Source organism: Erpetoichthys calabaricus, chromosome 7 (assembly GCF_900747795.2).
Source record: "Erpetoichthys calabaricus chromosome 7, fErpCal1.3, whole genome shotgun sequence".
Classification (NCBI taxonomy): domain Eukaryota; kingdom Metazoa; phylum Chordata; class Cladistia; order Polypteriformes; family Polypteridae; genus Erpetoichthys; species Erpetoichthys calabaricus.
The window spans coordinates 40,462,827-40,487,825 of record NC_041400.2 but is presented as its reverse complement, the minus strand read 5'-3'; the positions used below and the strand labels follow the sequence as shown (position 1 = coordinate 40,487,825).

General features: G+C 38.4%; 1 protein-coding gene across 2 annotated transcripts in view; it reads left to right on the top strand.

The window, feature by feature from the left end:
- The window catches only part of LOC114654330 (myosin-IIIb), a 174,038-nt gene that overhangs the window by 69,926 nt on the left and 79,113 nt on the right, over window positions 1-24,999 (top strand). For both annotated transcript variants that reach the window (XM_028804811.2, XM_051929489.1), the window contains exons 5-6: window positions 13,323-13,425; window positions 24,111-24,267. In XM_028804811.2, the coding sequence (XP_028660644.1) occupies window positions 13,323-13,425; window positions 24,111-24,267 (260 nt within the window). The remainder of the gene's footprint in view (window positions 1-13,322; window positions 13,426-24,110; window positions 24,268-24,999) is intronic.

Sequence of the window (24,999 nt, the reverse complement as noted above, 5' to 3'; positions counted from 1 at the left end):
AAAAAATACATTATTTTATACCAAGCCTAATTCTAGCCCACAAACACTGCAGCAGTGAGCACAACATCCACGTTAGAGCAAAAATCGCCTAACCTAGTTTTTAATGCTGGTTTAGATTTGAACAAACAGTTCTGAAGCGCAGTACCAATGCCATCAAACAAAGCCTCTGTTACAGCTGACAGGAGCTAGGACAGCTATCGTCTCTGAGGTTCATTTATGTCTTTCCAGATGGTGTGGTTAGAAAAATAGTCCACATCTGAATGGCTTGATGGCTTTTACTTATAAATTATGTCTTCTTTTTTTAATGTCTAACATTTATATATAACAATTTATAAACAATACAAGTCTTCTTCTCACTCCTTTTTCCCATTGTAATCTGAAATTCTTCTAATATGTTTGCAACCATAATTTGTTGTATAATTTCTGTCTGTTTCAAAAGACTTCAGCAGTGCATCATCTTATATTTCCAGTACAAGCTAAAATACTTTTTGTGTAAATGTCTGCTAAATCTCTGTAAAATAGGAAAATATAAAAAACCATATACATCTCTGATAGGTCCATTCTAGGCCAGAACAGCTGTAGATTTCCATTACAATCTTTTAATTGAAATCCTTAACTAAACCTCTTTGAGTTTATTTTACAAAGCATAACAAGTGTGATATCATTGAAATGAAATTAGGTCTTAGCTACTAATCATTATTACTTTCAGATATAGTATATTAAACAATATTATACTTTATCTGCCTAGTTTTTTTCTCTCTGCAAAATTTTGAGACCATGATGCTGTTTATGGATGCTTTAGCATTAAAGTATACATAAGCTGTATAAAAATAGGGGAAAGAATGGTATGAGCACACATGACTCATGCAAGAGAACTTTTATTTGGAAACAGCAGACAAAATCACTCATTGGCTGCCGATAAATGAGGTCAGCGGCCTGTAAAAGTTGCAGCATATTAATATATATATATATATATATATTCTGCTTCAAACGTTCTGCTGTTCATGTGGTCATACTGCAAGAAATACTGTGGAAGCCTTAGAGGGTTTTGACATTTGAGATTTATACAGTTTTATAAGCAATTTATAATTGTCACTTTGATATGCATTGCTTCTGTTTGAGGTTTGAGCTGTAATGGTAAATTGTAATAATTGTGACTACATCAGGTCAAACACTGAATTGAACTACTGCAGCAGTTAAACACCTTACTCTATGAAGGTTAAACACCAAATTATTAATGTTTTGAAAATCCATGCCAAGTAAAACTTACCAGGTTAGGAAAATTAGATAGATGTAAGATTTAGATGTAAGATAAGATAAAGATAGATAAGATGTAAGACCATGCCATTGGTAAGATTTACAGATCATGCCATTGGCATAGATGCTACTTTTTCAGTTGATATTTTAAGTGAGCATTTCCAAAATTTATTTTTAAAAAGTGTCCACTCTTCTATAAATATTGAATAAGTCAGTTTTGGAGGCATACATTTTCCTATATAGTTTTCTTGGAATGTCCCCATTTTCCTCAAGTGGCCAAACTGTGTTGAAAATGACTAAAGTAAAATTAATTTCACTAGAAATGTATTTAGTCTGCTTCTTCCAAAGATTAGAGTGTCCTGTTCTTATAAAGATTATTTTAGGGCTTTTACTTTTTTTAATAAATGTACACAATTCTTAGAATATTTAAAGTTTACAAAAATCAAAGGAGCACTTGTCTTTTTTCTCTCCACTAAATTATAAATAAAATTGTACATGTGTACTGCATGTACAGTTTTATCTGGCAGCAAAAAAAAGATATTTTAAAAGCATACTAAGCCTCTAGTAAATAACATTTGAACTTAAAACGCTTGACAAATGACCAAACATGCTTTCTTTTAATTATGTCTAGAAGTAAACTGCATGCAGATATGTCATCTTTTTTGCTTAGTTAAGATGAAAAAGAATACAAAGGTAAGTACCGTAAATTTCACTACATTGAGAATAATTCAACTTTAGTAACAGTATATTAATATTGATGATAACTGCAAGTAATGTATATATTAATTATTGCAAAAACAGCTCATGTTGGGCAACTGTCTAAAGTGAATGAGTCAATTACTGAATATTTAGGGGATTAAGCATTTCCAAATTTTAATAACAGAGTACTAGATTGTAAATTGAAGGAGAGTTATATCCCAGTGCAAGAAAAGTTTATGGCAGGAGTTACTAACACATTATTAACAAGGTGTTGGTAAATATCAAAAATGTCTACCCATGCAGTATTTCTTTTGTGAATGATTTTGCTACCAAGCATATGACATGTACTTATTCAATTTTTAATTCCATCAAATTGTGAATGAACCAGGCATTTACACTATGGATGTGATTTGTTTCTAGAATAGAGAAATTAGTTTTCAGTGTGCAGTTCAGTACTAAGACTCCAAAAAATCAAAGAGGGTTGGAGAGCCAATATCCCTGTGTTGCATTGTCAAGTAAACATTGCTGAACTGAACTGAAATGGCTTGCAACTTGTCTTTGAAATATTTAGAAGTTTAGTATATTAAAAGTTAATATACATGAAAAAGAAAATGAAACAAAAAATTTTATTTTGAAATTATTAAGGATGTGTACTGTTTATAAAGTTGTAGATTTAATGCTACGACAGCTTTTTGAATTATTTAAATCTAAACCGCTCTAAGAATAGCATAAGGGATTTGTTGCATTAAATAAGTTACTTTAGAAAAGGTAAAGGAATTTCAATGTAGTGCACAGAATTCTACACCTGAAAACACTGGTGATTAACTATATCAGTGAAACTTTAAAGTACATTTAAAAAGAAAAAAATATGAAACCCACTTCATATTTTGTGTTACGATTATAATGTAGCAATTGTAAATTACAAATATGTGAGAAATTAAACAATTTTAATTACAAAAAGTAAGTACAATATACATAAAACTTAATTCATATTTAATAAAAGCATATTAAACCTTATTAACAAAGTAATATATATCAAAATTGTTTACCTATACAGGATGTCTGGTGATTTTATTATCAAGCACAATCCAGCAAATTGTGAATATACCAGTCATTTACACTAAGCATTTATATAGTATGAAGTAATTTCTTTACCCAAAGGGGCAACTTTATACAATTTATTTGTATTTTGTACTATGTTTTCTGTCTCTCTGCAACCTTCAGTGCTTATAAAATGTGTATGAGCCTCTTGCTGCTGTTGTGTAGGTGTTTGTCACAAAGGAAGCAATGAGTTCACAATGCCACATTTTTCTGATATGCATAGACTAAAAATCTGCTTGTGTTTTGCATAGCTGGCTGAAACTTGCTGTATGCTGCTGCTATTATCTGAATGCAAGCACATCATAAGATTTTTTATTTTTTAATTCATAAAAGGAAAAAAAATATAGCGTGTGTGTGATGTGATGGGTAGTGTGCATGGGCAGGCATCCTGACCGGGATGGGATGAATTTCCTTCCCCAGAACATCAGAGCCAGAAGAAGAAACGGAAGTACCTCCTCGGCAAAAATGGGTAACACATCTAGTGTGTGTGTATTTTTATTTTATTTATTTTATATACACACAGAAAGAGAGATTTAAAAAAATGTTTTTTTTTAACTTACAATATTTTTTAATCTGACTGACTGTACTGCTATGAGTGCCAACAACCTTGTACCATTTGACAGAAGACGACATTGCATTTGTATAGTGCTTTTCAAGACACTCAAACTGCTTTACTTAGAGACAGGAGCCACTTCAACCACCGCCAATGTGTAGCATCCACCTGGATGATGCAGTAGCCATTTTGCACCAGTACTTTCACCACACATTAACTATTAGGTAGTGAAAGAGAGATAGTTAGCCAATTAGAGATGGGGAATTATTAGGAGGCCTGAATGACCAGGCCATGATTTTTGCAGCACAGTGGCCCAATCAAAAGTATAAGAATGAGAAAAGCAGTAAGCCGAAGCATAAGCAAAAGAGTGAGAAAAACATCTATACAGTATGGCTGAGGTCTTTATTTTTGCCAGTGGCCTTCCCAAGGCAACAAGTGTTGTATATGTCCCAAACAGAAAGCAGAAGCATTCCAGTAACATTCTGAGATCCCTTTGTCACACTCTACAGAAATGTAAGCTTTCCCCAGATGTCTGAAGAAGGAAGGTTGGTGTGTTCACTTTAGTTCATCAGTGATGGTCAGAATAAGAAATTTTAAAGCTCATCCTTTCAACAGCAACCACACCAGCATAGAGGGAAGTGTGGTCTGCCTTCTGCTTTCCAAAGTCTATGATCAGTACCTTTATTTTGCTGATGTTAAGGGTGTTGCCCTAGCACCATTGAGTCAGCAAAGAAACCTCTTCTCTGGAAGTTGTCTAGTTATTGCTGTTGATTAGGCTTATGATAGGTGTGTCATCACAGAATTTAATGATGGAATTGAAGCTGTGTCTGGCCACACAGTCACAGGTGAACAAGAAGGATAGAAGGCATCTCCGTATGCTAATGCTTCCAATTCATGCATGCTGAGGTCTTTTGATTAGGTAGCCCAAACTTCAGTAATAGTGCTAAATAGATTAATTTGTTGGTCAGCTTTGCTGATACAATGGTGTTAAATGTTAGCTGTTGCATAAAATGGACTCTGGCATAACACTTTTTATCATTCAGAAGTGCCACAATGTTCCGAAGTGAAAGGAATATCCTACATGTACTAGTTGTGGTGATATTTGAAGTGGAAGTTTATAGGATCATTACTGTCACTGTGATCATAACTATCTGAAAAGTTCTGTTTAATATGTGCCAGCATTTACATTTACATTTACATCATTTAGCAGACGCTCTTATCCAGAGCGACTTACAACAGTGCTTAGTAGTCTACGACTGTTCTTCAGTCTTTAAGGCTAGGATTAAATCTACTGTCATTAAACAAGTTACCGCTGACCAAGTTGTACACAAAACCATGCTAGAAGAAAATAGTAAGTTGTTAGTAAAAAAATATTTTTTTTTTTTTTTTTTTTGAGAAAAAGGGTAGAAAAAAAAAAGTATGGGGACTTTAGTCCAAGTGCTGTTGAAAGAAGTGTGTCTTCAGACGACGTTTGAAGACAGTGAGGGTCTCCGCTGTTCGTACAGCAAGAGGAAGTTCGTTCCACCACTGAGGAGCCAACACTGCACAGCACCAGTCTCCCAAAGCATTTGTTAATTACTGGAGTGAGTGCAAAGTCTGGATAGCTGGTCTTTAGTCATTCAGACAGTCCACTTTTATTACCTTAGGTACAGGAACAATTGTTGTCCTTTCAAAACAGGCAGGATCCTCAGATTCTACTAGCAAAATACTAAAGATGTCACTGAAAACCCCAGTTAATTGGTTGTTACAGATTTTTAAAGTATCCCTGAAATTAAATCTGGACAGGATGCCTTATGGACATTAACTTGTTTAAAAGTTACTTCATGTGCAGAACAGAAAATAATGAATTATGTGGTGTTGTAAGCAATCAAATGATCTGTTTATTATAGCAAAGCGGACATAGAAGGTATTAAGCGCATCAGGAGACGAAAACCTGGATGAAATTAGATTTGATTTTACTTTGTAGTCTTTAAGCTGCTTTGATTTCTGCCAATTTTTGTGTAAATCATTACTGTTGTTAAATTGCTTCTCTAGACTTCCCCCTGTAAGAACATTTAGCCACTGTGTTTGTTTGCTTTTATGAGTTTATATCTGCATCTCCTGAGTATTTACCAGTACAGGCCTTTGAAACTAATTGCAGCTTGCATTCTGTAAATTATTGATGTCACTGATGATCAACAATATCTTATTAGGAAATAATACATCCGGCGCCGCCGTGAGTGGCAGCCTTTTCAGCAGCTCCGTGTATGACTGTATATGTATGTGTACTTTTCTACTTTTATTTTTCTATTTTTATTTATTGATCACTCCTACCACTTTATTTTATGTGGATTCCTTCCCTGGACACACTTACTTTTACAACGTGGGCATGGATTTTAACACGCCGAGACTCGCCTATTCAAGTACTCAACTTCGGGCGCTGAGAACAAATGCCAGTGCCGGTGTGGTCCCCTATTTACCCGACGAGGTAAGAAGGCGGTATCGTGGCAGCAGAGCCGGCACTAAGCTAAAAAAGAAGCGGCTTGCGAGAAAGTGGCGTTTCAAGCCTTCGGTGCCTTCTGTGATTCTGGGGAATGTAAACTCAATCTCAAATAAGATCGACGAACTGGCTGCGCTGGTGAAAAATGTAAGGACCTACAGAGAATGCAGTTTGTTGTGTTTTTGCGAAACCTGGCTAAATAACACCATCCCAGATGCCAACGTGGAGCTACCCGGGTTTAGCACAGTTAGAGCGGACAGAGATGCAAGTACCTGTGGTAAGCACAAAGAAGGAGGACTCGCTCTCTATGTTAATACACGGTGGTGTCACTCTGGACATGTTAACGTCAAAATCTCCACTTGCTGCAGGGATATCGAACTGTTGGCCGTAAGTTTACGTCCCTACTATTTGCCCAGAGAGTTTGGACATGTCATTGTTGTTATTGTATACATTCCTCCTCGGGCAGACGTGGAGTCAGCGAGTGACATCATCCATTCCGCTGTTGCTAAGTTACAAACGCAGCACCCTGAGGCGCTTGTGCTAATCGCTGGAGACTTTAACCATGTGACGCTGGACAAAACATTACCTGCATTCTCCCAGTATGTGCACTGTAACACCCGGGGAAATAAGACTATTGATTTACTTTATGCAAACGTTAAAGATGCATACAGCGCCACCCCGCTGCCTGCGCTTGGGAAAGCAGATCATAACCTGGTTCAGCTTCAGCCTCACTATAAACCAAAAGTTAGAGTCCTACCTGTAACCACACGATCATTCAGGAAGTGGACTCCGGAGGCTGAGAATACTCTGAGAGAATGTTTTGGAACTACAGACTGGGATATCCTGCAGGGATCTCATAGTGAGAACATTGAGGAAGTTGTTGACTGCACTACTGACTACATCAACTTCTGTATGGACATTGTAGTTCCAGTAAGAACAGTACGCTGCTATGCTAACAACAAGCCATGGATTACAAGTGACATCAAGGGCCTTTTGAATCAGAAGAAAAGGGCTTTTAAAGACGGTGATCAGCATGAGCTCAAGCGCGTGCAGAAGGAACTCCGAGTCCAACTCAGGGCGGCGAAGGAGCAGTACAGGAGGAAGCTGGAGCAGAAGTTGCAGAATAACAGCATGAAGGAAGTGTGGGATGGGATGAAAATCATCACTGGCTGCAGCTCGAAGCGGGGTACCACCATTGAGAGAGACGTGAAGAGAGCAAACCAAATGAACAACTTTTTTAACAGGTTTGACCACCCTAACCCACTCTCACTCTCACCTCGGAGTAATGCACCCTCCACACATCCTTCTGCTGATACCAGCATAGGAAAGACATCCCCACCCATAATTACAACAGCGCAAGTGAGCAGAGAGCTGAGGAGACTTCGTGCCAGCAAAGCAGCGGGTCCAGATGGAGTATCGCCACGACTGCTGAAGGTCTGTGCATCCATCGGAGCTGGGGGGTCCTCTACAGCGCATCTTCAACCTGAGCCTGGAACAGGGGAGAGTCCCGAGGCTTTGGAAAACATCTTGTATCACCCCAGTCCCAAAGGTATCACGTCCTAGTGAGCTGAATGACTTTCGGCCTGTTGCTCTGACATCACATGTGATGAAGACCATGGAGAGGCTGCTGCTTCACCACCTTAGGCCACAGGTTCAACACGCCCTTGACCCTCTGCAGTTTGCATATCAGGAGAAGGTGGGAGCGGAAGATGCCATCATCTATATGCTACACCGATCCCTCTCTCACTTGGACAGAGGCAGTGGTGCTGTAAGAATTATGTTTCTAGACTTCTCTAGCGCCTTCAACACAATCCAACCTCTGCTCCTTAGGGACAAGCTGACAGAGATGGGATTAGATTCATACCTAGTGGCATGGATCGTGGACTATCTTAAAGACAGACTTCAGTATGTGCGTCTTGGGAACTGCAGGTCTGACATTGTGGTCAGCAACACAGGAGCGCCACAAGGGACTGTACTTTCTCCGGTCCTGTTCAGCCTATATACATCGGACTTCCAATACAACTCGGAGTCCTGCCATGTGCAAAAGTTCGCTGATGACACTGCTATCGTGGGCTGTATCAGGAATGGGCTGGAGGAGGAGTATAGGGACCTAATCAATGACTTTGTTAAATGGTCTGACTCAAACCACCTACACCTGAACACCAGCAAAACCAAGGAGTTGGTGGTGGATTTTAGGAGGCCCAGACCCCTCATAGACCCAGTGATCATCAAAGGTGACTGTGTGCAGATGGTGCAGACCTATAAATATCTGGGAGTGCAGCTGGATGATAAATTAGACTGGACTGCCAATACTGATGTGCTGTGCAAGAAAGGACAAAGCCGGTTATACTTCCTTAGAAGGCTGGCTTCCTTCAACATCTGCAATAAGATGCTGCAGATGTTCTATCAAACAGTTGTGGCGAACGCCCTCTTCTACGCAGTGGTGTGCTGGGGAGGCAGCATTAAGAGGAAAGACGCCTCACGCCTGGACAAACTGGTGAGGAAGGCAGGCTCTATTGTTGGCATGGAGCTGGACAGTTTAACATCTGTGGCAGAGCGAAGGGCGCTCAGCAGGCTCCTATCAATTATGGAGAATCCACTGCATCCACTAAATAATGTCATCTCCAGACAGAAGAGCAGCTTCAGTGACAGACTGCTGTCACTGTCCTGCTCCACAGACAGATTGAGGAGATCGTTCCTCCCCCAAACTATGCGACTCTTTATTGAGGAGATCGTTCCTCCCCCAAACTATGCGACTCTTTAATTCCACCAGGGGGGGGTAAACGTTAATATTTAACATTATACATAGTTATTGTCTGTTTTTTTCACCTGTATTATTATCATTCTTTAATTTAATATTATTTATTGTATCAGTATGCTGCTGCTGAAGAATGTGAATTTCCCATTGGGATTAATAAAGTATCTATCTCTCTCTCTCTCTCTCTCTCTCTCTCTCTCTCTCTATCTAATAATATGGAGATGTTAGACTTGCACATCTGTTAGTAGCAATGTTCAATTTACTTCATGATTTATATACTGTTGATAACAAGTCATTTAAAATTTGTGTAACTTTATGTAAAGAACGAAAGGAAGTATTTTACTTTTCTATGGTATTTGTTAGACAAAGGTTCAGAAATGTATGCAATTACAGTTAAGGCTGAGTCAGACTTGGGGTGACGTGTTAAGACTGAATAACACTCAACAATATTCTACTGCCATCTAGTTGATGAAATAACAGTATGCTGCAAAAAGTTGTGAATTTTTCAATGCGTTCTGCCACTTGATGTTAACTCATCAATATTCATGTGTAGGGGGTGGAACCTTAAACCACAAACTCCATGCCAAATGTAAAGCCAGTTTTAGAACAAAGTGAAACTGAACCATTGCTTACATCAAGCAATAGTGATGATGATGTGAATTGGTCCTCAGGCCCAAACATGGACAGGGAAACTATCAACTGTTTGGTGGATTCCAGCCTGCCAGGTTTCACTGTTTGTGTTTGATGTCAGCTTCATACTACTGCTACAATCCTCCACTATTTCATTGCCCATTTATGGTTTTAACCCTGTCTAAACATATCAAGTGATCATAGTTTTCTGGAGTGTTTGATTTCTCAATGATAGTCTAGTGGAGAAGAGCATTGCTGAAACATACTGTTATACTGCGTAGACCATTTGTTTGTTGAAGTCTCTGGCAGTCTGTCGCTGCAGACAACATGTAGAATTTTTTCAGTCTCCTGATACTACAGGAGAAAACCAGCCCAGAGATGATTCTGGTCCAGAAACCATTTTTGTCAGACACCTATTTTTGGCGAAGTTAGCACTGAAATCATACAGACTGTGGGGTGCGTATCAGGCAGTAATTAGAAATGGGCAGAAGATGTATGTGGTTGATCATGATACAAGTATTGACAAAAGTCTCATGGGTTTAATGGGAAGGTTGATGTTGACAGTACATCGCATCCAAATGGGCATGTTTTGATATCCTGTTCTGTGTAAAACAAGCTCTGGGTACATCCTGCAAGATACACAGACTGGTTTTAATGTGCAAAAACAATAGTGGTCCTTTTATTGCAGAAACTGCTCATGGAAATAACACAAAATCAGTGTCATGCAATTATAGAAACAGTCCTGTACTGACCCACTAAAATGAAATGAAAAAAGGAAAAATAACTATTTACAAATACTGTAGGTACAAGTCTGCACCTTCAGCAGCTCTGCAGTGAAAAAACAAAAAATGTTTTCTTCTTCCCAAAGAATAAGTCAGAATCCAGAAAGAAAAGAAATTGAAAACAATTTAAAAAGAATTTGATAGACACATAGTTCAGTACCTCTCCTCCTCAATGATCACCAGCTTTCCTAAATATAACTCAGTCATCATTTTCAAGTACTCCTTTCATTTTCCTCATTGTTACTTCAGAACATTCAAAAGATAACCCCTAGCGTCTGCACAGGTGTTTTATACTACCTCGGGATTTCCTTGTTTAATGCAGAGTCATTGGACAGGAATTAACTCCACACTTTGCGCCTCACACGACATGTCCTATTTCAGTAGGAACTCACTGTACTTATTAAAACTTGTTTGCGTGAGTATGCATGCTAATGTGCATGCAAGGTACATTTCCTGTTCACTTACCACTGGCTTTCTTAACTCTTTTCTGGTACCTTTCTCTATGCGGGTGGTGGCAACTGTTCATGCACTCCTGCTCCATAGCTGAAGATTTACACTGGGATGACAGTCATATTTTTACCAGAGGCATGTGAATAAGCTAGTGAGCCGCATGCATGCTTTGGGCCAACCATTGCCTAAGCACTTATGAAGCACCATGGTGCCACTAACCGTGAAGCACAGCTCCCTGTACCAACCCTGTTCTCTAAGGTAAGTCAATTTTTAAAACATGTTTTACTATACTACAGTAATCCCTCCTCCATCGCGGGGGTTGCGTTCCAGAGCCACCCGCGAAATAAGAAAATCCTCGATGTAGAAACCATATGTTTATATGGTTATTTTTATATTGTCATGCTTGGGTCACAGATTTGCACAGAAACACAGGTGGTTGTAGAGAGACAGGAATGTTATTCAAACACTGCAAACAAACATTTGTCTCTTTTTCAAAAGTTTAAACTGTGCTCCATGACAAGACAGAGATGAAAGTTCTGCCTCACAATTAAAAGAATGCAAACATATCTCTTAAAAGGAGTGCGCGTCAGGAGCACTGAATGAGAGAAAACCAAACAAATCAGTAGGGCTGTTTGGCTTTTAAGTATGCGAAGCACCGCCGGTACAAAGCTGTTGAAGGCGGCTGCTCTCACCCCCTCCGTCAGGAGCAGGGAGAGAGAGAGAGAGAGAGAGAGAGAGAGAGAGAGAGACAGAGGAAAACAAACAGTGAAAAATCAATACGTGCCCTTTGAGCTTTTAAGTATGCGAAGCACCGTGCAGCATGTCGCTTCAGGAAGCAGCTGCACACAGAAGGTAGCAACGTGAAGATAATCTTTCAGCATTTTTAGACGAGCGTCCGTAGAGTCTAGGTGTGCGAACAGCCCCCCTGCTCACACCCCCTACGTCAGGATCACAGAAAGTCAGCGCGAGAGAGAGAGAGAGAAACAAAAGTAAGTTGGGTAGCTTCTCAGCCATCTGCCAATAGCGTCCCTTGTATGAAATCAACTGGGCAAACCAACTGAGGAAGCATGTACCAGAAATTAAAAGACCCATTGTCCTCAGAAATCCGCGAACCAGCAAAAAATCCGCGATATATATTTAAATATGCTTACATATAAAATCCGCGATAGAGTGAAGCCGCGAAAGGCGAAGCGTGATATAGCGAGGGATCACTGTATTTATAATGTGATGCTAAGCTATAAAGTTAAACATTTGCAGACTATATAGAATATCCACTTCTTCGTCAATGGTCCCCTTTTGAGTTTGAACTCTACAAGTAAAGCACTTCTAATATAGAGAAATAGCTGAAGATAAAATAGCCGTATCAGAATATGAGAAGCAAATCAACAGATTCTTTGCAGTTTTTTGGGGGCTGATAGGATAGAGAAGAAGCAGAATTTGTTTAATGCTGCTATAATTGTTGAACAAGAGGGATTCCTCTCATCATTAAAAAGGTATTTGAAACCTGAAAGATGAGTTCTACAATATTCATCTGCATTTTTTCTTACTCTTTTTCTGGGTGTAATGATCAGCTAGCTATTTTTAGAAGTTCTGATTATAAATTTTGTTTACCCTTCACATTATTTATAAGTGTACTGCTATGCTTTGTCTGATTCGTGAGTCACTCTACTTCAGCTGTTTCATAGTTTGTAATCAGCAAAGTTGTCTAGCAAGTCTGAAAGGCTTGAGTTGAAGTAATTGTTTTTCACCAGAACTACATATTCCAGTGGTATGGTTGTTGAAGAACATGTTCAAAACCATTTTAATATGCAACTGTGGACAGAGGTACTTACATGGCCAGAATTCAAATGAAGAGTAAAATAGATAGGAAAACAGAAAAGTAACAAATTATTGTTGTATCATAGTTAGATGTGTAAGTGGAGAACACATGCAGATGCTTGTTTAAAACGTGCAAACTCCTCAAGGAAGGGATGCAAGCTTAAGACCCAAGACAATGAATTAATGGGACAGCAATGCTAATGCCTGTGTCACTGTGCTACCTGCTTTTAAATTCTGTGAATAAGAAATGAACACTGAATTGGAACGTCAATGAGGTGCCATCCATGATAGGAGAATGCTTCTAAAACCTCACTCATTTATTTATTTGTCGTTATTTTGAACTTGGGAAAAGGAATGTGGGCCACATATCAAGCTGTCTATACAGTTTTAAAAAGAGGAATTCAAATTTCCTAAACATGCTTGTTTTGATGCATAGTGAATATACTGTATATGAGTTTGTGATAGTAATTTATATGAAAGCTGAGATATTTAACATTAAGTAACCCATTCAAACTAACATGAATTAAGCATAACATTTGTATTTCATTCATTTCCATGCCAGAAGATAATTCATTCCATTCTAAACTTAATTTTGTTAGAGTTCTGTAGTTGCTGATGCTGTAGTTTTGTATTTTCCAAATTCCATTTTAACTCTATATTTGTACTTGAGTATAGATAATAACCTATAGTGCCTTAGAATTTTCTGAAAGGTATTAATCCAATTTTAGGGTAGGTTTTCTGTCCATTGTAGGGTTGTGTACCTATTCGTTAATTCCTTTTATTTGTTTTTTTCAGGTGAATCCATTACTGGAAGCTTTTGGCAATGCACAGACTGTAATGAATGATAACAGCAGTAGATTTGGCAAATACATTCAGTTACGATTTCAAAATGCTTCAGGTGAGTTTATTTTAAATTTGTTTTTTTAGTCTGTTTTTTTGATGTCTAAACTTGTAACTATAAAGTTATGCAAGTCATGTTTAAACTTAGGGGTGACATGGTGGTGCAATGGTTAGCACTGTCTGATTGGAATTTATTTATTCTTCCTCTGTTGTGTGTGGGTTTCCTCCATGTACTTCGGGTTTTCTCACATATTCCAAACAAGTACATTTGTGACTCTGTATGTGTGAATGTTGGGGTACTCTATAATGGGCTGGTGACCTGTCCAGAAGATTTGGGTCTTGCAACTTAATAAGCGGATCAGAAACTATAGGTGGATGGATCTTTAAACTTGAAATACTTTGTTTCTTCTTGCAAACGTCTTATTAAAGATCATTTCATAACAAAGGAAAAGTACCTGAATATGTTCCTTGATAGGCATTTATGTTAATTAATTTAGGAAACTGAAGACTTCAGTGTAAATTTGAAAGAACACCATCAGAAAGTTGTCAAAGACAGAGTGATAAAAATTATAAAGTGCTCTTATCAGACTCAGTAACTTGTATATTATAGTATATTCAGGAAAAATAATAGAATTGTGTAGCAACAGTCAGAAGTTCTCCCATTTGCTAGCATAAATAATAGCAAGAGCATGGTATGTCAAGACAGAAAACGGCAGCAACTGCTTTCCCCTAAAGAGGTGGACTGCAAAATAAGATGCCATTTGTGTTGTGCATAATGCTGGATAAAGAAATGTGTTTATTTCAGTGTAAATATGCATTTATTTCATTTTGCACAAGCATAATAATAGGAATGGTTTTAAAATAAAAACATATTTCTGTGGCTATCATGATATTGTTTGGGTAATCCTTAATCATAGAGATATATGAGTGTTAATAAGCAGTGCCTGCATTCCATTCACAGCAGAACTTCAGGTACAATGAGGATGTAAAGAAATACATATGTAGGAGTCTACCTGTGTATGTGTGTCTCCCACATTATGTCAGCAGAAGTTGTGTTCATAGCTGTAATGTGGACAGCAAACTAGCTGTAGACACAGAATTCTTCTGAACATGTGGACATCTATTTTTCCTGAAATTAGATAACATAACATCCTTTAACCTGCTTTATTTTGGCATTGCTTTAGGCTTAACTTAACACACATTTTTTTGACTATATTTCTTGTTAATCGTAAATGTTTTGTGTCAAAGAAGTGCTTTATACACATCAAGCCAACATTGACAAAAAAGCAGAACACTTCAGAGTTCTTGGCAACTACTGAAATTTCATATCAAAGCGAGTCAGCAAACTTGCTAACAGTTGTGCTCTAATTTTGAAAAGCAGAATGTTAAAATATTGTTTCTTAGCTGGAGGCTGGTGTTATGATTTAAAAGTGCACAGTGTGTCTGTTGTTAACGATTAATAGTTTTTTTAGTTGATCAGAGGGAGTCAAAATTACAAAGTTGCAGAGTGTGATCAAAATTTGAATCCTTTAACAGAAACATCACCATGAAAACCTAATGTGTCACCTACAGCTTTACTGTTATCATGGACGAATACTTAGCACTTCAGTCGTGGTTGTCATCCATTACAAGAATTCTGAAAAGTAATGATGTCACATATGACCAGTATTTATGAGAACAAAGGAATAATAGAGCATAAAAAATAGTGCTGAACAGTATTCACTTTTTTATTGTACAGAATGGCAAAATTAAGTTAGACTATGAGGAGAATGTCTTTTAATTTTTGTTAGCTTCATTAAGGATGTGATAATACAAAGACACAATCATATAAAGACTTGAAATCCACATATAGATATTTAGGATTTGGTAACTGGAATAATAAAAAGAAAACTAGATGAGTTACACAGCAAATTCAAAGCCATTAAAATCTACTTTTCGACTTTTTTTTGCATCAGAATGTTCTTTTGGTCTTTACATAAGTTCAGTACATGCCTAGGACTAGGGAAGACAATACCTAAAAGAAATATAATTAGCTAAAAAGGAAGAGATGGTGGGCAGCAAGTATTATGCATTTAAAATATTATACACAACCCATGCTAGATTTTTGAGATCTAGACAGAAGAAGTGGGGATTAAGGGAATCTGTTAGGGTCATTTAGAGTGTTTGCATAAGGCATACAATAGAGTTGAGACCATATTTGATATCACCAAACCCTCAGTACAAAAAATTGCATGCTTTCTTACCATCCAATGACATGAGTGATGCATGGGAAGTATAATTCAGAGCAGCATCAATTACATGTTTAAAGACTCTGAAGGTTATATGATACCTGTCTTAAGTGTGTGTTTAAAGCGATTTTAATTAATGTGGATTAATTTACTGATATCTCTTTGCAGTCTTAGGATAAAGATATTAGCCACTGGGCGTATACTGCATGTTCTTACAAAAGAGTGAGTCCTTGTTTTGTTTTAGTTTATGCATAAATACAGCATTATTGACTTAGGGGTCAAATATGTACTGGTAACATGGTTTAAAGCATGAACCTTAATAAAAGGACAAGTGTCTGTGTTGTGTGTCTTTGTATTTGTATTTCTATCTGGTTGCTAGGGTTAAGAAGAAAAATGTAGAAGTAATGCTAATGACTGATAACTTCACATGGTGGGCAATGGATGACCGAAAATGACTGTAAATTGGCATGCATGTCTGGAAACCAAAGGCCAGTCTCAACTAAGCTAGAGTGGTTAAACTAAGGTCAGTGCGGTGGTGACCACTGACACATTTTCCCAGCAGAACATTTTGACTATAAGAGTGGTTACTTTGATGAGCAGAGTGAAGAGGAGAAAACGAGTAGTTCTGTCTGAAGACGAAGTGGCTATTAAGTGTTATTAACAATGCCTTGGTTGAAATTGTTAGTGGCACATCTTGATGCGTCATTGGATTGAAAATAACATTTTTGCAAATGGACAGTATGCTGGTGTCTTAGTATAATACTGAGGCAGCTTGAGCAGTCATTGTGTTTAGATAAAGAGTTCTGTGTGTCTAATTTTAAAAAAACACAACCACCATTTACCCGCAGCAATAAAACTATACCCACAAGAACTCATAATGATGTGTTCATATATGTTAAAAAAAAAAAAAAAAAAAAAAAAAAGTTCATTGGTTATACTAGTATATAGTAATGTGGAAAAGTTTTTATTTTGTTTCTTGTTTGTTTCTGGCCATTTATGCTAATGGCTTTCTTGTCTGCTTGGTAGTCACTTTTAGAAGGTGCTTATAGCTTCCAACAACAACCAGATCTTGCTGCTGAGGTGACAGAGAATGAAAAAATCTGTTAGAGAAAAAAAACACACACACACACAACCCTGCAAAAGAAAATAGGCAGCCCTAAAATTTCTCCATTAGAATAATGTGGGAGACTAATGGGTATATGCAGGGGCCCAACCTGATACGGGACTCTAGTTCAGTCTGAGAATCTCCAACAAAGGAGAATAGCCATAATCAAATTAATAGCAGGTGAAATATAGCAGAGACAAAAAGCATACCAGAAAGGTCATCAGCATGCCTACAGCTGTTCCTGAAGTTATCACTGCTTCCCTTAATACCATTTTACCCATTCCTCAATAAAATATCAGTATCCTTTATTTGAAATAATTGATAAGTTAACTGAACAAAATTCATGCTGTAACTAAACATCAGAAACAAAGCCCCAGAAAAGAACAAGTATGTCCACACACCACTCTTGACATCTTGCAAATATACAGTAGCTCCATACACTTAGTGATCACACGTAACCTGACCAAACTAACACATATGTAACTTACATAAAAACAAAAAAGAAACCTAAAAACAGAGAAAGAATCTGTCCATTTTTTGACTTTTGTTGGGAAAGCCCCAGGCAAGGATAATTTATAAGCTTTTTGACATGCATAATTTGGTATGTGAAACAAATTAGATTTTCAGACACTCTAGAAGCAAACACATTTGTGTGCAGGCTCCTTGATGCCTTTGTCCTTTTTTGAGATGTGGCCTGACTGAAGCCAGATGAAAAAGCAGTTTGTAACTATCACAGAAAACAGCTGGTGTCTGATGAGCAACCCTGAGTCACACCATACTCCTACATGCACTTGGTGCTAGAGTACCTTGGGCCACAGGTCCATGATACATGTCAGCTGATCACCACCTTGTCATGAGCTACTTACAGTACATGAATTTACATTTCACTTAGTCTCTCAAAGCCTGATGAAATTCTCAACTGAGAATACACCTCTGGCTACAGGGCTCTATGATTTAAATCCCAGTCGGGGTTTTAGGGAGACAGCAAATGATATTCTACAAAAGACAAGAGAAAGAAAATAAAAAGCTAAAATTGCAGTTGTCCATTCAGTTGCCCAGCACCATTGTAATGAGCGCTGCAACAGTGGAGATGGTCAGATGCACACAGATAGACCATCGCAGCTACTGGGCTCCACATGTTTGAGAAGTGCCTCAGTCTGCTATGAGATCTTTCTGTCATTTTAAGTATTGCATCACTATATGACATAACAACAGCAAACAGTTTAGAAAGCATCGGGGTCTATGGATGTACAATTTGTTAAAACTCTATGGACATTTTGTCTTGGCATGTTTGCATTTCCAATTAGATGGTAGTTAAATTTCTTTAGTTTTTCTCAGTCAGATGGTGGCTGTTATACAGCCTTATATCTGCATCTACTGGTGGTGTTAGGCAGATTTGCTGATTTGTTGTTCTGATTAGTGAAATCAACATACCCTGTGGCTCTTCGTTATCAGCTCTCTTAATGTCAGTCCTTTTGTAGGAGTGTGATGCACCATTTATCTCAAATGCATATTTTACTGTTTATATTTTCACGAACATATCTGCCTCAGGAGTAGGGAGCCATCATAATGCAGAACAACAGAGAGCACACACATCACTTGCAACAATATATTGTTCACATTTAGCACATGGCCATCAAATTTCAATGTATAATCTGATGTTACAAAAAGCATTTTATTTTCCCTTGCATCAGGTTATGTTTATTTTTACAACTTTAAATGTGCTTTCTGCACACACAATAGATATTTGTATGTCTAACATATTTTTTTTAGGAGACAGTTTTTTAGGTGACTGTAGACAGTTAATCATAAACTGAAGCTTGCTCTCAGACCAGCTTAGTGAGAGCACATCTGACCTTTGCAGAGTTCAAAATCACCACCCCTATGAGTGTTGCCTTCATGATATGTTGGATTGATTTAGATGCTCAATGAACCATCTTGTTCTCACTGAGTTTTATGCAGAATTCACTCATGGTTGTCTTCAGGCGTATATATTATATGTCCAGGTTCACCAAGACTACTTTTCGCAAGACAGGCCTGGAAAACACAAATAGCAAGTGAATATTTTGATAGGAATGACTAGCAGATGTTTAGAATGAGTTCTACTGCCACTTACAGAAGAGATTTTTACTGTAGGCATCAATTTTTGCAGAAGGCATCAAGAATATATACAGCATGAATGCATGGTGTTCAAGACCTCATTAGTGAAGGCAGGTGCAAGGAGCAGTGGACAGAAGGTTGTTGGCGCATGTCAAAGCGGCACCAGTAAGGGAAGCTGTTAAGAGATCTTCCATACACTTAGAAAAAGGGTCTTTAGATATGATGAAGAGATACCAGCAGGCCGTTGGTTAGCAGAATCATAACAGCAGTGGTTGAAGCCAGTGCATGGGTGGAAGTTGGTGAGGCCACAGATGGATGACATTTGGATGGCCTCAAAAGGGTTCTGGGAAACCATTTAGCGATTTAAGAAAGGAAGATGGGTCATTACCTAGGCTGTTCTTGGTAAGGATAGGGAATTATTGGTTTCAGCTGATAATAGTGTCAAGGGTGATATGAAGCACTTTGAATTCCTAAAACTGGTAGGTATCCTGTCCTTAAAAGAAGCAGTGCCAGAAGCATTGGTTTGTGTTGCCTTCATCTCTGTGGGTGAGGTTGCTGCAGTTATTAAAAGTTAATTTCTGAGGACGCCATGCCAGTGCTTGCTTGACACTCAACCTTTCACTAGACCCCCCCCCCCAGTAGATTGTGAACAGAGGATGGACTATTGGTGAGACACACAACAACAAGGTTCAGTGTTTCAGAAAGTACAAATTTATTAGAACAGAAAATTGTCCAAGTACCATAATAATGCTCTTTAATTCCTTAAAAACAGTGCATCCCATCAATCAATAAATAGTTCAATAAATAAATTAAAAGTAAAAAGAATTGAAGGATTAACAGTCCCATTTACAGAGTAGCAGTCCACAAGCATTTCCTTAGCGCTCCATCTGCTAACTGAGCTCCATTACATACCTCGTCCTTTTACTAATGAGGCCTTTTAGAATCTCTGTACTCACTCTGTCATCTTTGTCCTTGCACTCATGTTTGCATGCAACTGCCAACAGTCCCCCCTCTGACAAGCACCTTGTTCATCCTACTTCCTGTCAGCAGGCACGTCCTTTGGAGTCTCCTTCTGCCACATCATATCAGTACTCATATCAGTACCCGCAGAATGATCCCAACTTCAAAATATCTTCTCTGCCTCCAGCTGCAGCAGTGCTGGACTCCTCTCCTTCACACAGGAGACCTTTGCACATCCAATGCAGTCCATGTCCATTCTGTGTCCCCCTTTCTCTTGTTTCACAGTCTGGCTAGCCTTACTTCAGATTTACTTATCGATCATGATCAGATGCCCCTACTCTGCCTTTGTTGAGCCTTTTATAATTGGTAGAGTAGGTGATGCCCTATCTGACCCATGGAGCTACCAATGAGGGATGGTGATTTAAATCACTAATCCGTATGTGTAATTAATTATCCCATTCCCCAATTAGCACACCATGGCCACTCCACCTTCCTGTACACCTATACTACCAAGGCAGAGTGGCATTGTTTTCACACAAAAAATTAATCTGCTACTTCTATGTTCTGACATAGGCCATAGGCATGTGGTGCCACAATTAGATATGTTTTCACAGGAAAATGCTGAACTCACTGGATATTGGGTGGGTGTTTTGCTAACATGCTTTTTTGTTACATGGAATTCAGGGATAGTGCCTTGAAATTGGTGGAATCTGTGCCAGGGTACTGAAAGCAGAGACTCTATAATTTAATCTCCAATCCAGGAGTAACAATTCAGATTCCATTTTGACCATGGAAGAGTGGAACGGCCCTTTGCTTTTGCATTTTTATTTGAGAGGTCATGGGAATTTGACAATTCTGATTTGTGGACTTGGAAACTGCAGTCTTATGTAAAGTTACCAGCTAATTTGAGTTCAGTGTGTGTATTGGGATATACCAAGCGTGTATCTTCTTCCCACTACTTGCTGCAAATTAAATTAACAGTATATTCGGGAGCAGCTAAAGTTTGCAGAGTACCTACATAAGGATTTGATATCTGCTGTTTCCAGAAGATTTCTTCTTAGCTGTTTCATACTTTAAACTCTGGCACATTCTGTTAAATTTCCTGTTGAGTGCAACTCAGTTGAGGTGACGTTGCACATCTTTGAATGCGATGTCATGGCCTTTTCCGTGAAAAGTATGGCTTGTTTTTTTCTGGTTAGGGGCATGCAGCTGCCCCAAGTACAATAGTTCAAGTACCTCTGAGGTTTGTTTGTGAGTTAGGGAGAAAGTGATCATGAGACTGACCACTGAATCAGTGCAGTGGCAGGAGTATTGTGGATGGTCTTCCAGACTGTCCTGGTTAAATTTGAGTGAAATCCTTTGCTGAAACTTTTATTTACCTTTCAGTCAAGACCCCCTTTTACACCTACAGTCTCCAGGTCTTCAGGTCTGGGTAGAGACCAACAAAATGAGACGGTGAGCATAAGAGATTCAAATGAATTTCCTGTGTAGGGTTGCTTGACTTACAGTCCAAAACAATTTGCAGTAGAAGAGGACATCAGAATTTCACCACTGCTTCTCTAAATTGAGATGTACGTGTAGTTTTGGGATATAGTTAGAATGCCCTTTTGGTAAAGGCAGGAGAACCAATGTTAGATCCAGGACATAGTGAAGAGGTTAAATCTATTGGTTTAATTTGGGAGCATGTGGCATTTCTACAGGCAGTACTGGAAAAAGCCACTGAAGCTATAGTGGCTCGGAAAAGGCCATCTAAGCCTGTTGACATTGTGATCTCAATCAGGATAAGTGAAATGAATATGACGATTAAGTTTAAAATCAAGCCTTAAGTTTATTAAGAGGTTTGTGAGACTTTCTTAGTAATGAATAGTTGTGTGTCCGCTTTTGGCTGAAGGCTACAGGTGTTTTTTTTTTTTTTTTTATATAGACATGTATTGTATGGTTTGGAAGTACTTAAGTTTGTGAACTCTTTGATATCTGAATTTCTGCATTCATTGCTTAAAAATGTGGTCTGATAGTCAGCTATGTTACAATTGGCAGTTATATTATATATGCTTACACTAATAAAACACAAAAAATCGAGAATTTGTCAATAGTGAACACACTGTTTAAACATTCACAGTCCAGCGTAGAATAGGTATGTGAACTCTTGTATTCACAAACTGACAGAATGTCCTTTAGCAGCAATAACTTCCACTGAATGGTTCCAGTTCAGATTCATTCTGTTGTTAGAAGGAGATTTAAACAGTGTCTTTTGCAAAACTTCGTGAATAAAGTATGACTTAAAGTATCGTCATAGAATATTACATCAAAGTTTTATCTCCATTCTGCATAGAATCATAAGATTCGATTTTTTCCTCTGCCATCAGTACAAACTACATGGGGATGTATGGAATGAAAAAATATAATTTTTGGGGGGAATATTCCTTTAAGGCATGCTGAAGCAGTAACACTATTTGGTCTAGCAGTGTTCTCACTCCCCAAACAATTTGGATATTTGTTTTTGGAAACAATCTGAACTTCTTAAATTGATGGTGATCTTTACTTTTTTTTCCTAAAATATGCCAATTCTTGGGGACTGTGTAGAACACAGGCCAGGCCACATCTGTCATATTATACAGCCTGCAATTTAAGATTACAGTAATCCCTCTTCCATCGCGGGGGTTGCGTTCCAGAACCCCCCGCGAAAGGTGAAAATCCGCGAAGTAGAAACCATGTGTTCATATGGTTCTTTTTATATATTTTAAGCCCTTATAAACTCTCCCACACTATTATAAACATTTCCCGCACAATTATACAGCATAAACCCTGTGTATTCTCTTAGATATTAGGTATTATTATTATTATTATTAAGATTCGTTGAAATTATGTATGTAAACAGTTTATATACAGTAAAACCTAAATATTATTTTAAAGATATCGAGCATCTCCGATATCACATATGTTACAGCCATTACGACAGACAGGCCACCAGCAATAAATACGTACAATGCAAGAAAAATTGTAGCTTTTACAGACTTTCTGAATTCAAACTGCTTAAGTAAAAACCAAGAGGTTCCCTTTCTTGGTGTAATGTTAATTACTTCTTCTCACTCACACTACTATTGCTACAAATGTGGATGCAAAGAATGCAGACATGCGAAATTAACCAATTAACTGTAAACTCATTATGACCCCAATGTACAGGCTCCAAGTCGGGGGCAATAAGTATGCCCACACCTGCTCGGAGCCTCTCACAGTGGGCAACTCCAGAGTGGTAGAGAGTCCAGCCCCTCTCAAGGAGATTGGTTCCAGAGTCCAAGCTGTGCGTCGAGGTGAGCCCGACTATATCTAGCTGGAACCTCTCAACCTCGCACACTAGCTCAGGCTCCTTCCCCTTCAGAAAGGTGACATTCCACGTCCCAAGAGCCAGCTTCTGTAGCCGAGGATCAGACCACCAAGGTCCCCGCCTTCGGCCACCACCCAACTCACACTGCACCCGACCTCCTTGGCCCCTCCCATAGGTGGTGAGCCCATGGGAAGGGGGACCCACGTTGCCTCTTCGGGCTGTGCCCGGCCGAGCCCCATGGGTGCAAGCCCGGCCAGCAGGTGCTCACCATCGAGCCCCATCTCCAGGCCTGGCTCCAAAGGGGGGCCCCGGTGACCCGCGTCCGGGCGAGGGAAAATGCCGTCCAAATTTTTTGTTCATCATAGAAGGTCTTTTGAAACCACACTTTGTCTCATCCCTCACCTAGGACCAGTTCGCCTTGGATGACCCTACCAGGGGCATAAAGGCCCGGACAACAGAGCTCCTAGGATCATTGGGACACGCAAACCCCTCCACCACGATAAGGTGGCGGTTCGAGGAGGGGTTTTGTATTACATGTTAATTTTATTCTTATTAGTGTATAGTGTGCTGCTCTTATAAATAAGAGTGTTATTTAGAAAGGAAAAATTAATTCAGGGTCAATAGTGGCTGAACTTTGAATATGCTGATTTTTTTTGTTAATTCAGTTCAGGTTATTATAACAGGCATTTGTCAATCAATCAGTCCAACAGCTTGGCATTACAGTGCATTAATACATCCAGATTGCCTTGTGTATGTGTACCTGTGCGTGAGTGTGACCTTTGATGGCTTAACATCCTGTTCATGGCTGTGTCCTTGGTAGCCTTTACAGATTGCATAGGTTATTTGGAGTGACAAAACAAAAGTAGAAGCTTGACTTTAATGCTGTTGGGATGATGATTTGTTAAGTCCTATGGGATGTGTGTGTGGAAGATTTTAAAGATTTTTGGAAGTGAATTTAAAATTGGGGATCTATCGTATACTAATTTTGAGAGATTTTCTGCAATTCTGTTTTTCTCTCTCTGCAGTAAAAGGTGCAAAAATCAATGAATATCTCCTTGAGAAATCTCGTGTTGTACATCAAGATGAAGGAGAAAGAAATTTTCACATTTTCTATTACATGCTGGGTGGCATATCAGCAGCTGAAAAGGAGATATATGGTCTTCTCAATCCTGTTTTATATAGGTAAGTGACTGTTGCGTCTTTTATCTTCTTCTGTCATCATTCGTACATTTTGATAATATATAATAATACAGTATGTTAATGTTTTTTCGAATTGCATTTTTCCAAGACTTTATTTTGTCATCTGTGATTTAGTGGCTTATTTATGTTAGTTTAGCTACAGTTTCATTTACTTGTATGCATGCTAGCACAATTTAAACCTTTCTGCATGCTGCTTAGTGATAAACATGCCATTTTTATTCAAGTCACATTTAGTAAGGCCCATATGTTTGTCTACAGTCTCTCTGCCTTTGTTTCCAGTTAAACCATTTTCTTAAACACTATGCAAATTAAAGTGAAGTCTGTAATCTGTTTAATAGTATTACTGGCAATCCAAGGAATCTGGATATAAATTTGAACTAGCATGTCTGAAATCTGGATTTGTGTTTGGGTTTTAAGTTGCTAAAGAGACAGGAAACATATTTTAATGTTTTAATGTGTTTGCAAACAACCTGACTGGGAGAAAAAAAGCTGGGACTATACACTAGACCATAGACCACTTAAAATAGACTTAATACTGTTGTACAAAATTCAATTTTGTAAAATTTGGAGTTGGGTGGTTATAAAGATACCATTTACACATGTTTTATATCCCCATTATAAACGGGGGGGGGGGGGGGGGGGGGGGGAATAAACATTGTATTGCGGACTTTATTTTGAAAAACAAAATGATAAGCATTTGTCCATTCATATGTA